Raw genomic sequence first — 12,668 nt, 5'->3', positions numbered from 1 at the left:
CAAACAGCAATCATAAGGAAGCTGGAATGGCTATACTAGTATCACAAAAATAGTCTTCAAAACAAAAACTGTTACTAGAGATGACAAGAGATTTTATAATAATAAAAGGGTCAATCAATCAGAAAGACATAACCATTATAAATATATATGCACCTAATAACAGAGCCCCAACATACATAAAACAACAACTGTCAGAATTGAAGGAAGGAACAGACAATTCAACAATAGCTGGAGACTTCAATACCCCACTTTCAATAATGGATAGAACTAAACTGATCAACAGGAACTGAAAGACTTAAACAACCACATAAGCCAAATAGATCTACAGACATTCACAAAACACTCATCCCAACAACAGCAAAACACACATTTTTCTCAAGTCACATGAAATAGTCTCCAGAATAGACCACACGGTAGACCACAAAATAAGCATAAATACATTTAAAAGGACTGAAGTCAAGTAAAGTATCTTCTCTGATGACAATGTAATGGAATGAAATTAGAAATCAACAACAAAAAAATTGGTGGGATATTAATAAATAAATGGAAATTAAACAACACACTTGCAAATAAACAATGGGTCAAAGAAGAAATCACAAGGGAAATCTAAAACAAAAACTGTGAGATGAATGAAAATGAAGATGCAACATACCAAAACTTATGGGAGCCATCAAAAGCAATGCTTAGAGAGAAATTTATAGCTGTAGATTCCTAATAAAGAAGAAAGATCTCAAATCAATAACCTAAGCTTCCAGTTTAAGACACTGGAAAAAGCAAGGAGACCCCAAACAACCCAAAAACCAAGGAGAAGGAAAGAAACAATAAAGATTAGAGCAGAAGTGAATGAAATAGGGAATAAAAAACAATAGAGAAAAATCAATGAAACTGAAAGTTCTTTGAAAAGCTCAGCACAAAAGTGAGAAACCTTTAGACAGACTGTCCAAGAAAAAAAGAGAGAGAAGACTCATGACATCCCCCAAACCTGCCTGAGCTCTAGCTGCCCACACAGACTGGGGAATGCTGTCAGGGGAAAAGCCATATAGATGTGGAACTCACCCAGTGCTAGTTCCTTCTTTTGAGGGTTGACATCTCTCCAGTTTTTGGTTTCTCTTAAGTGCCTTCAAATAGTTGTTTGCACTTTACCCAGAGTTTACAATTGTTATTCGAGGAAAGGTTAGTCTGATACAAGCTACTCTGGCATTACCAAGAAGTGGAACCTCCAGATGCCCTCTCAGAGAGGAAAGAGGGTGTCTCAAGGGGAGAGTCAGCACAAGAAAAATATTAACATGAACACATTATGTTTAACTCATAGGTTAGACAAGTTCACAAGACCAGCCCACTATTTATGAGCCACCAGAAGATGCCAGCAAAATTCTCTCTAGTTGATGATAAAATGATTCTTAGCAAAAGATGGAGAGGGGTGATTTTTCAAGGCCCCCTTGACTTTCAAACCTGAATAAAATGATGTTTCTGCTTTTGTTATAGGTCTTGCTTCGGCCTCTGCCTGAGTTTGCAATCTATATGGCTATTATAAGATTTCTCTTCTTTTCCTCTACAAGTCCAGAATCAATTAGGAGACTCAGAAGTAATGAAGCTTTTAGAGTATGAAGACAAAGTAATGGAACCATCAAGGGGAGTGTCCCCAAGGATAACCATCACAGGTAGAAGAGAGCAGTTGATTCAGACTCCCCAAGCAGTACAGCTCACCTAGATAAGACAAGCTCTAGGAATGATTTCTTTCCTTTTCCCACTCCTATTTGTATCTAAATGGGTTCAAAATTTTTTAAAATGTTTTTTAACATAAAATCATTACGGATGCAGTATAAAAACAGAAATAGGTACCCAGAAATTATAAGAAAATGGACAATTGCATATACAAATTTTAAGTTCTATATAAAATTATTTCATAATACTTTTCAATAGAAAGCAAAAAATATTTTCAATAAAAATGCTTTGGGGGCTTCCCTGGTGGCGCAGTGGTTGAGAGTCCGCCTGCCGATGCAGGGGACACGGGTTCGTGCCCCGGTCCGGGAGGATCCCACATGCCACGGAGCGGCTGGGCCCGTGAGCCGTGGCCGCTGAGCCTGCGCGTCCGGAACCTGTGCTCCGCAACGGGAGAGGCCACGACAGTGAGAGGCCCGTGTACCGCAAAAAAAAAAAAAAAAAAAAAAGCTTTGGGTTAGAAGTTGGCTAGTGTAAGCTATGATTTATTAGGTTAACTGGGACAGGGGCTAGGCTCCTAAGGGTTAAGGACAGCTGAGAGGAGATGAAGGTTGGTTGTGTAGGGTGGGAATTTACATTCAAGATAACTATGAGTACATGAAAGAAGAGAAATAGGACAGTAGCAAAGAGGAAAGTAGGACAGTAGGAACACATTTCAGATTTCAGGAGACCTAAATATGTCTCAAGTTACCAGTGAAGAAAATGATGCTAGAAAGAAAGGGGTGAAGAATGGGATCACAGGTACTCTATGAACCAGATAATCTCCTTAGAATAACCAATATGGGATCAACCATAAATCACGAAAAGGTAACAACCAAAGGGATGCTATTTCTGTGCCAATGGGATGCAGTCTCATCTAAAATCTGACTGGCCTCTAACCACATGAAGGACCCTTCCTGCACACCCTGGGCACTATGCCTCCCTGGGAAGGGTGAGCCGTCCCACTCTGAGAAACATTTCCTCACTAGGCTACCATTTTGTAATGAGAGAAGATATTTCAGCATTTCTGGTGTAGAGAAATGAGTCCTACCTACACCAGGGCCCAGAAGTATGACCCTGAAGGCCTCCATGGGGAAGCTTCAAGAATACGTAAATTCAACCGCATGTATAGGTTCATAGGTGCATTTTTCTGGATGGGATCGTACAGCTCTCACCTGATACTTCAGAGGTCAGCCGCCAAGCACCACTGATCTAGAACAGGAGTTGGCAAACTTTCAGCAAAGGTCCAAATAATATATATTCAGGGCTTTGTGGGTTATACCTTTTCTGTCACAACTACTTAACGCTGACATTGTAATGTGACAGCAGCCACAGACAGTGAATAAATGAATGGATGCATTGGCATATTAATAAAACTTGATGTTTAAAAACTAGCTATCACCACATTTGACTGGAGGGCCCATCATCATTTGCCCTGATGTAGAAAGACCCTCCTGTGCAGGACTCCCGGGCACTCAGAGGGCACTTCTGTCTTGGTGCACAGCCCCATCCTCCAGATTCCCTGCCATCCACCTTGTTCCTTCCCCCTGGCTCCTCCAGCCACAGCTGGAGGTCTTACGGGATCTTCAAAAGTTGATTCCATGGGCTTCCCTGGTGGCGCAGTGGTTGAGAGTCCGCCTGCCGATGCAGGAGACGCGGGTTTGTGCCCCGGTCCGGGAGGATCCCGCGTGCCGCGGGTGAAAAAGTTGATTTCAGGAATATTAAATGAATGATAAAGGAAATTGCAAAGGAAAAATGAATTACCTAATTATGTTTTGTTTTTTTCATATTTCCTTGGATGCTATGAGAACATTATGTGCCCCCAACCATGACCTGATTTTGTTTTGGTGTTTTGGGGGGCATTGCTTATCACTATTGTATTTAAATAAGTATTTGTTTACTTGTTAACATTTTCCTCACCAATTATGTGAGCTACATGAGGGTAGGAAAGATAATCATCTTGATCACAGCTGTATGTGTCTCCCAGCCTAGAACAAAGCCTGACACAAGTACTTAATAAATATTGGTTGAAAGAATGAATACATATATTTTTACATAGTTGTAATTACAGCAGGTACAACTGCTTATCCTCCTTTTTGTAAACATTATATCGAATTTCTACAAGGCTAAATGATTATCATCTTTAATGGCCACATACACCAGACCATGGGCAGACCTACCACAGACTGTTTAAACCCACCCGTCCTACTGAGCAGTGAACTGCCTGCAATGATTCATAATTATAAAGCATGCTGTCAAATGCCTTTTCCACATATTTATGGATCATTCCTTAAATACACTCCTAGGAATCTACCTTGGTCACAGGGTAGGGGCATCTCAAAGGCTAACGAAATACACCACCCCAGAGCTTCAAAAGGACAGTGCCTTGTCACTACCCTCCCTAATGAATGGGGACACTGGTGTTATCACAACTTCAACATCACATATCATTGTTTAAAAACCTTTGCCGGGCTTCCCTGGTGGCGCAGTGGTTGAGAATCTGCCTGATAATGCAGGGGACACAGGTTCGAGCCCTGGTCTGGGGGGATCCCCCATGCCACGGAGCAACTAGGCCCGTGAGCCACAACTACTGAGCCTGCGTGTCTGGAGCCTGTGCTCCGCAAAAAGAAAGGCCCACGCACCGCGATGAAGAGTGGCCCCCGCTTGCCACAACTAGAGAAAGCCCTCGCACAGAAATGAAGACCCAACACAGCAAAAATAAATAAATTAATAAACTACTACCCCCAACATCTTCTTAAAAAAAAAAAAAAAACCTTTGCCAATGTAATAGTACATTTAAAATGATCCTGCGGGCTTCCCTGGTGGCGCAGTGGTTGAGAGTCCGCCTGCCGATGCAGGGGACACGGGTTCATGCCCCAGTCCGGGAAGATCCCACATGCCGCGGAGCGGCTGGGCCCGTGAGCCATGGCCGCTGAGCCTGCGCGTCTGGAGCCTGTGCTCCACAACGGAAGAGGCCACAGCAGTGAGAGGCCTGTGTACTGCAAAAAAAAAAAAAAAAAATGATCCCTCATTGTTTAATTTGCTGATCTTTGATAGCTAATAAAGCTAAAAGGAATTAAAAAGTCCCATTTTGAGACTCTACTTTATGCTCACTTCAAATAAAAGCTTTTCCTAAACAGAGAAAGGTACCAGGAGCCCCTCAATACATTGTATCTTGTGACGGTTTTAAAAGAATAGGAGAAAACACATCTTCTTCCCTTTTTGAAAATGAACTGTGAAGCCTGACCCATAATTCACCAAGATGCTCCATTTTCTGACAGTTGAGGTACTTGCGGTGTAGCCCAGCCGAGAGCCCTTTCCAGAACGGGGTCAGGGCCCAAGTGTGCAGTTTGCAAAGCAGAGCTGGTGAGCGGCTGGCTGTGGGGGCCCCTGCGGGTCTCAGCCAGACTCCACACAGTGAACCCGAGAAGCCTGAGCTCCACCGGGGCCCCCATTTCTGCTCACTAGCCCTTCAAGGAAGGTAGCAAGCTGCCTGCTGGAAGGGATCTAGCCAGGAACATGACTACAATGAATTTAATCATGATTAGATACAGATCTGGCTCAATCCACTTTAAAAAAATCTAACAGATACATGAATACTGACCACTCAAGATGGCATTCAAATTAAGCTCTATGTGAAGGACTAGGCGTGGGAGAAAAATAAACCCAGGGAGCTGAAGAATCTCATTCTGATATTTTAAAATCAAAACAGAGTACTGTTTTGTAAAAGGTGTATTTTATGTTAAGGTTCTTGAAGCAATTCATTTTGACACAGAGCCTACAAAGGGTGAGTCTGCTGCGTGTTCTCTACCCTCCTGCATGTTTCTCATCACCTTCCCTCCCAGGCCCCTGGACCCTCTGCCACCCTCACACCTCTGAGAGGTCCTCTGCTCTCAGATGCTCCTGGACAGTGTCCACATCCCAAGCCCTGAACCTCTGACTGCCCTCCTCCTCTAACCCGCAGCCCACGTTCTCTGTCTCCCCTGCTGGGCCAAGGGGAGCTCATGGAGACAAACACCACAAGCCTGTGTCTGTTTCGCCACAAGGATTAGAAGACCTGGGTTTCAGTTCTCCATCACCTGGGCCAGGGACCAACCCTCTGCATCTGCTCCCAGCCCTGAAATATGCAGCGACAGCAGCACCAGCAAAGTCTGCTAAAGCTGACGCCCAGGATAAACGAGACCATGGAAGGCAGGCAGCAGCTGTACTGAAGGGAGCCCTGGAACGGAGCTGAGTCCACCAGGGTTGATGGTAGACTACCAACACAACTGTTACGGGCCCTGGACGAGGAGGACACTTCAACACCTCTGGTCTCTGTGTCCTGTCTGCAAAATGACAAATGACAGGGTTGGATCCCCTGAGCTCTGACATTCTGGTTTTCCACATGTGCCATTCAAATGTATTTTTTAATATAAATTTAATTAATTAATTTTTTGCTGCATTGGGTCTTTGTTGCTGCACATGGGCTTTCTCTAGTTGTGGCGAGCAGGGGCTACTCTCCGTTGTGGTGCGCGGTCTTCTCATTGCGGTGCCTTCCCTTGTTGCGGAGCACGGGCTCTAGGCACGCAGGCTTCAGTAGTTGTGGCACATGGACTCAGTAGTTGTGGCTCTAGGCACGCAGGTTCAGTAGTTGTGGCTCACGGGCTTAGTTGCTCCGCAGCATGTGGGATCTTCCCAGACCAGGGATCAAACCCGTGTCCCCTGCATTGGCAGGCGATTTCTTAACCACTGCGCCACCAGGGAAGCCCCAAATGTATTTTTATAACTTTATCTCCCTTGGTATGTAGTGCGATTTAGGACAGCATAAGCACTCAATTGTTGCACACACTAAATTAACATGAAGTCCAAATCACAGTGAAAAATACTCCAGAAGTGTGTAATAACAGAGCTAGAGCTTATGTATCTGCGTGTGTGTATGTTTAGAACATACCACCACCAGTTACAGATACAAGCACTTGGCATCCTTAGGTTATTCATGCACTTCTATGTGACAATTATTTACCTCCTATTTCCTTCTGAAAATCCCCAGGAAGCTACTAACTTCTAATTCCAATGTTGCCCACCACTAGGGTTCAGCTGGAAGAGTCCCTGACTAGCCACCGTGTGCAAACGTCAAGTTCAGTTTTTCTAGTCTCAGGCTCGCTGGTGAAATGTATATGCTTTATCTCACATGAAAGCACCAAGAGGTCTTAGAGATCATCTGCTCTACCTGTCGGAAAACTAGACTAAGCGTGGGACTTCAAAGCTGAGATTCTGGGAAAAATATCTAGCAGCAGCAGGCATGAAGACCTGCAGGCATTTTGTCCCAGACAATTTTGCAAATGGGGTGTGGGCGGAGGTAGGGGTAGGACTGGCGATGGCCATGGGTTGGGCGTCCTGAGCCTCTAGGAGGCCCGGCTCACACAGGCAGCTCTTCAGGCAGGCTTGGGTCTCGGGTGGGGTCGGTCGGTGCTCTGCCCTCTGGCCCTTCCAGGGAGAGGGTGACCTCCAGCTGGAGGGAATGGCCAAACTATTGTCTGCAGCTTTGCAGGAAGCTGTTTGAAAGGGTCATTGAACAATGATCTTACTAAATCAAGCTGTACCAATATTTTTATTTCCTTTCATGCAATGCCGTGTTTAAAGGCATTAGATGGGGTCTGTTTATAAAGCCTGGGAAACAAGCCTATGTGACTTAAGTTCAGAAAAACAAAAGCGTCCTGCTCTTAAAGCACAGAGAACAGAGAGAGTGGGACGGCATGCATCTGTCTCAGAGCAAGCCTTTGCTCTTGGTGTCTAATGGAGATCTGGTCAAAAAAGCACATCAAATCCAAAACACTTTTCCAAGGAAATGTCACATATCCTGACATTTATGCATAATAAGCCATCTTCTCAAGGTTCTAACAGATTTTTAGAAAAAGAAGCAATTATTAATTGTATGGTTTATAACATTTTTTTAATAAATGAAAAATCACTGTCACTTGTCTGGGAAATGGCTTTATGTGGTGTTGGTGGAGAAGAGACATTCAGAGACTTGACCTCCCAGGTGTGCCCAGTCTCCACCCCAATCAATGGCACCTGAATTAAAACAAAGAGCATTTGAAGAGGTAAAAACTGGGACTCTACTGATCTATGCATGGGGTTCACTGGGCAGGTGTTCACCATTCTCCTCTCCCTGCAGGTGAAACACAGAAGCCCCCAAACCAGTAAGGATCACTGGAGCAAGGAGCAGAGAAAAATCTAGAAAACAGAGCATGAAAAGGAGAATTTTCCCCTCTTCACAGTGTGATCAAGGACCAATTGCGAAACCCAAGACTTTTAGAGACTTTTAGAGGAAGGCACCACAGAAGGAATAGAAAGCAGTTTTATGGGTAACGAAAGGGGCCCAGGCCTGCGAGGAAGGCCCTCTGCCAGGTCCAACAGCCAAACAGAGGCGAGGTTGGGAGGGGACCCTGGCTCTTCGACAACAGACTCTGTGCACTGCAGAAACCCAGAAAGCCTTGGCACTTCCAAAAATGGACAGGCTCTCTACCTAAAGCCAAGGAAAGTACAAGTCAGGCAAATGGCCGGTAATTTTTAACTGAAACGCTAAGATCATAATAACAATGTCTAATATTAGGGAGAAAAGGCACTAGAAGTCTTATTGTCTTGGAGACTCCAAAACACTGCGGCTGCTTTTTAGCCTTTTATATTATGTTTTACATAATTTAAATATTTTACTGGTCAGGTTGAACCTGCAAGTAGCTGTAAGGGAAATGACCCCTTCAGAATAGCTTCCCTCTTATAAGAGAAAGACTATCTGTCTAGAAGTGACCAGTCCTACCGTGTGGGACCTCAGGAGTTTAGTAATTGCAAAACCCGAAAGCACGGTGCCATTTGAAGCCCAGCTGCAAAGACAGTTGAAGAGGTGTGAGGTTTGCAGGATGCGTGTTTAACTGAGGTCATTCTTGCTGGCTCTACCTATTAAGTTAAATGAGACTATCTTCTTAATGAAAGGAAGAAGCAGGCAAACTAAAGATAAAATCTGGGTTCTTACCAAATATCATACGGTATCACTTATATGTGGAATCTAAAAAATGGTACAAATTAACTTATTTATAAAACAGAAACAGACTCACAGACATATGGTCACCAAAGCGGAAGAGGGGGATGGATAAATTAGGAGTTTGGGATTAACAGATACACACTACTATATATAAAATAGATAATCAACAAGGACCTATTGTATAGCACAGGGAACTATATTCAATATCTTGTATAACCTATAATGGAAAAGTCTGAAAAAGAAGAGGTATATATATATATGAATAACTGAATCATTTTGCTGTACACCTGAAACTAACACAACACTGTAAGTCAACTATACTTCAATTAAAAAAAAAAAAGAACGGAAAAAACAAAAAAAAACCAAGAAAACAAAAGAAACTGGGTTCTTACAAATAGACTTATGGTGTTTACTTCACTTTTGGTGTGAAAAAAAGGAGCTTGATTGGCCACAAAAGCAAAAAGCTGACACCTCAGAGGTTCTCTGTGAAGATGGTCTAGTCAACAGCAGAGATGGTGATGGTAAATGTTACTCCTCAGGGAGAACTTCTTGGACTTTGGTGCACAAGAATCACGTGGGGTCTTGTGAGAATGCAAACTGAATCAGGAGGTCTGGGTAGGGGCTGAGATTCTGTGTTTCTAACAAGCTTACGATGCTACTGGTCTGCAGACCACACTTGGAGTAGCAAAGCTCTACGGTCCACAAAGATCTTTCCTTGTGGTTCTTTAACTAGTCAGGTGGATGAGAATTGAGGAGTAAAACAATTACCTGTAGTGAACACTGAGAAGAGAATTGGTTTTGGAGGAGTAACTTTTTAAAAGTTTCAAAAACATACAAAGAATCTTCATATATAATAACGTGGACTTAGTCTGTTTTCATGGCTGGATTAAAGAATTACAATGAGTAATTAAGAATTAATATGAGTGGAGTGCTTTGGCATTTAGAAAGCCCATCCGCTGCACCGACTCATGTCACCTCTCTGACGTCAGGCAGGCAGCCCCACCCTTGTCCTACCTGTGTTACCAATGAGGCTGGAGGGACGTTAAATTCAGAGCCAGAGCTCAGACACCTCCCCCTCCCCCCACCACCACTGCTTGCTGCTTAAAGACTTTATTTGCTTTAGTGCCAACCAGCAGATGGATCACTAATCCAAACATTTTAAATTCTATAAATAAGATAATATTGTTTGGGTGCTTATCTCTCTAACCATTTTCTTCTACGTTAACCTTATAGATTCGAACTAACGCCCATAGCCACATACTGGGGAAGAGTCCTGAGCCACCCAGGGGACCAGCTCGGTATGAGTTGGGAGGCCCGTGGGGTGGCACTTGGGCCTCCTCGGCACCTGCCCAGCCTGCTTTTTGGAGCCCACCACACAGAACTCGAACCCATAATTGGCCAAAGATCCCCAGCTGAGTACTTGACTTGAACGTAGAAAACCGAGACACACTGGATAGCTCCTTCCAGGGCTTAGGTGGGAGGGAGTTTCCCAATGCTCAGAAGTAGTCCCCACAGGGGCTCAAACTCATGAACTAGCCTATTAAACAGAAAAAGCATTGGTTTTGGAAATGAAACTCTGGGGCTCAAATCCTTACTCTGCCACTTAGGTAATTTTCCTCTGGCAAGTTCCCTAACCTTGCTGCCTCAATTCTACCATCCATAAGCCCAGATAAGAACACACACAAGCAGAGATGGAGGGAAGCACAGCATCTGGCATGTGGGCGGCGTCCTGTGTGCGGTATTTCCAGGCACAGAAAGCCTGCTCCAGAGCTTGGCCCACAGCAGGGCGAGCCTCTGCTTTCACTCAACTCTGGAAGAGTCAAGCAAGGAAGAGTTTGCAAGTGTTAATAGCCTATGAGCAATGTGGGGCGTTTTGATGAAAATTTTGCAAGGTTCACTGACTGTTAAGAACACAAAATAACAGATCAACTCTGCTATAAGTGCTGTCTCTGGTGACAGGGAGTTGAGTTTTTCCTGTGTGTGGCACTCTGCTCTAAGTTTGTAAATCTGGGGTAAGAGGCACAAAATATTTACCTTTTCCAGGGCCTCTCTGTCAAGTAGTTCTTGCACAGCTAGCAGCTTGATGCTGTAAGAAAAAATTAAAACCACACTTAAAAACAAAACATTTTATATCACCAAGCATCAGACAAGTCACAGGAACAAAAAGCCTGAAATTTTAGCCTGCATTTCTGAATCACCTCCCACCTCAAGGTAACCTTTGGTTTGAACTGAAATGACCATTTCAGAACTATTAAAAATGTTTCTAAGTTGTAAAAGTGATTTTACCATGTGATCCAGCAATTCCACTTCCGGGCATATACCCAGAAGAGTTGAAAACAGGGACTCAAACAGTTATTTGCACACCCATGTTCATAGCAGCATGGTTCACAAGAGCCAAAAGGTGAAAACAATTTAAATAGCCATCAATGGATGAATGGATAAACAAAATATGGTCCACATTTTATATATGATGAAATATTATTCAGCCTTAAAAAGAAGGAACTTCTGGGGCTTCCCTGGTGGCGCAGTGGTTGAGAGTCCGCCTGCCGATGCAGGGGACACAGGTTCATGCCCCGGTCCGGGAGGATCCCACATGCCGCAGAGCGGCTGGGCCCGTGAGCCATGGCCGCTGAGCCTGCGCGTCCGGAGCCTGTGCTCCGCAACGGGAGAGGCCACAACAGTGAGAGGCCCGCGTACCGCAAAAAAAAAAAACAAACAAAAAGAAGGAACTTCTGGCACATGCTATGACACAGAGGAACCTTGAAGGCATTATGCTAAATGAAATAAGCCAGACACAGAAGAACAAATATTATATGACTCCACTTATATGAAGTCCCTAGACTAGTCAAACCCAAAGAGACAGACAGTAGAATAGTTGTCTCTATCTATTGTCAGGGGCTGTGGGAGGGAGGAACGGGGAGTTATTATTTAACGGGTATGGAGTTTCTGTTTGGGAAAAAATTCTGTAGATGGTGGTGATGGTGGCACAACAATGTGAATGTACTTAATGTCACTGAATTGTATACTTACTAATGGGTGAAACAGTAAATTTTATGTTACGTACATTTCACCACAAAAATTTCTAAAAGTAATTGATAGCTGCTTATGTAAGCAACCTGAATAAATTCAGAGGGATATAAAGAAGAAAACAGTTGCCCATGTTCAGCATTAATCTTCCCCTGATGTCCCTTTGATGAGAACAAACAAATAGCTTAAATCACTCCTTATGAAGAGGGCCTGATCAGCTGCTCATCTGTTACCGTACATGGAGGTAGCCCTACTGTGTGCAGGTGGTCGAGGGCACCTGATGACTGTGACCTGCTCCCTGCCCACGAGGAGCTCACAGCCTCTTGGAGGCCACAGTCAGAGCAGAAGAGGACCAGTAGGGTGCCGAGTGGACTTTCTGGGGCACAGAGGGGAGCCCAGCCAGGCCAAGGTCAGAGGTGGCTTCCTGCAGGAGGGACCGGGTCAGCCTTGCCAGGGGAGGGGACTGGGGAGAAAGGTGACCCGCAGGTAGACAGCGGGGGCAAAGGCACCAAGGGGAGAGAAAGGGCTCGAGTGTACACAACTCATCAGTTTCCAGTTTAGGGACCAGAGTCCAGACTGCAGCCAGCAGTTGAAGTGAGGGAATTCAGACGTGGGAGCAGGTTTTACAGGGGAGGTATTTTCCCTTTTGTGACAAATTGCTTTTGAAGTGTTTGCGGACACAGTGAGCAGGCGGCCAAGGCTGGACAGGCCAGCACGCAGGAGGAAGCAGGAGCTCAACGAGACTGTTTAGGGGTGGGTCAGCTGTCGATGGTGTCATCGCGCTCCTTCCCCACCCAGTTAATCTGCTTGTGGTCACTGGTCACTGTGTCCCCACCAACCTGCACAGGTTCTCTGGAGCAGAAATGGGCCCCATCTGTACCACACACCTCCATCAAAAGGGGTTATGCCCATGATAAGA

The 12,668-nt window shown here is 44.5% G+C and overlaps 1 protein-coding gene across 2 annotated transcripts in view; it reads right to left on the bottom strand.

Annotated features, from left to right (window-relative positions):
- The window catches only part of EEPD1 (endonuclease/exonuclease/phosphatase family domain containing 1), a 117,207-nt gene that overhangs the window by 31,211 nt on the left and 73,328 nt on the right, over positions 1–12,668 (bottom strand). For both annotated transcript variants that reach the window (XM_082846674.1, XM_082846675.1), the window contains one exon: positions 10,757–10,808. In XM_082846674.1, coding sequence (XP_082702800.1) covers positions 10,757–10,808 — 52 coding nt within the window. The remainder of the gene's footprint in view (positions 1–10,756; positions 10,809–12,668) is intronic.

The sequence above is a fragment of the Leucopleurus acutus genome, assembly GCF_964270905.1.
Source record: "Leucopleurus acutus genome assembly, chromosome: 9".
NCBI lineage: Eukaryota > Metazoa > Chordata > Mammalia > Artiodactyla > Delphinidae > Leucopleurus > Leucopleurus acutus.
The sequence above is the reverse complement of the archived record's forward strand: the minus strand, read 5'-3'. Positions and strand labels throughout refer to the sequence as shown.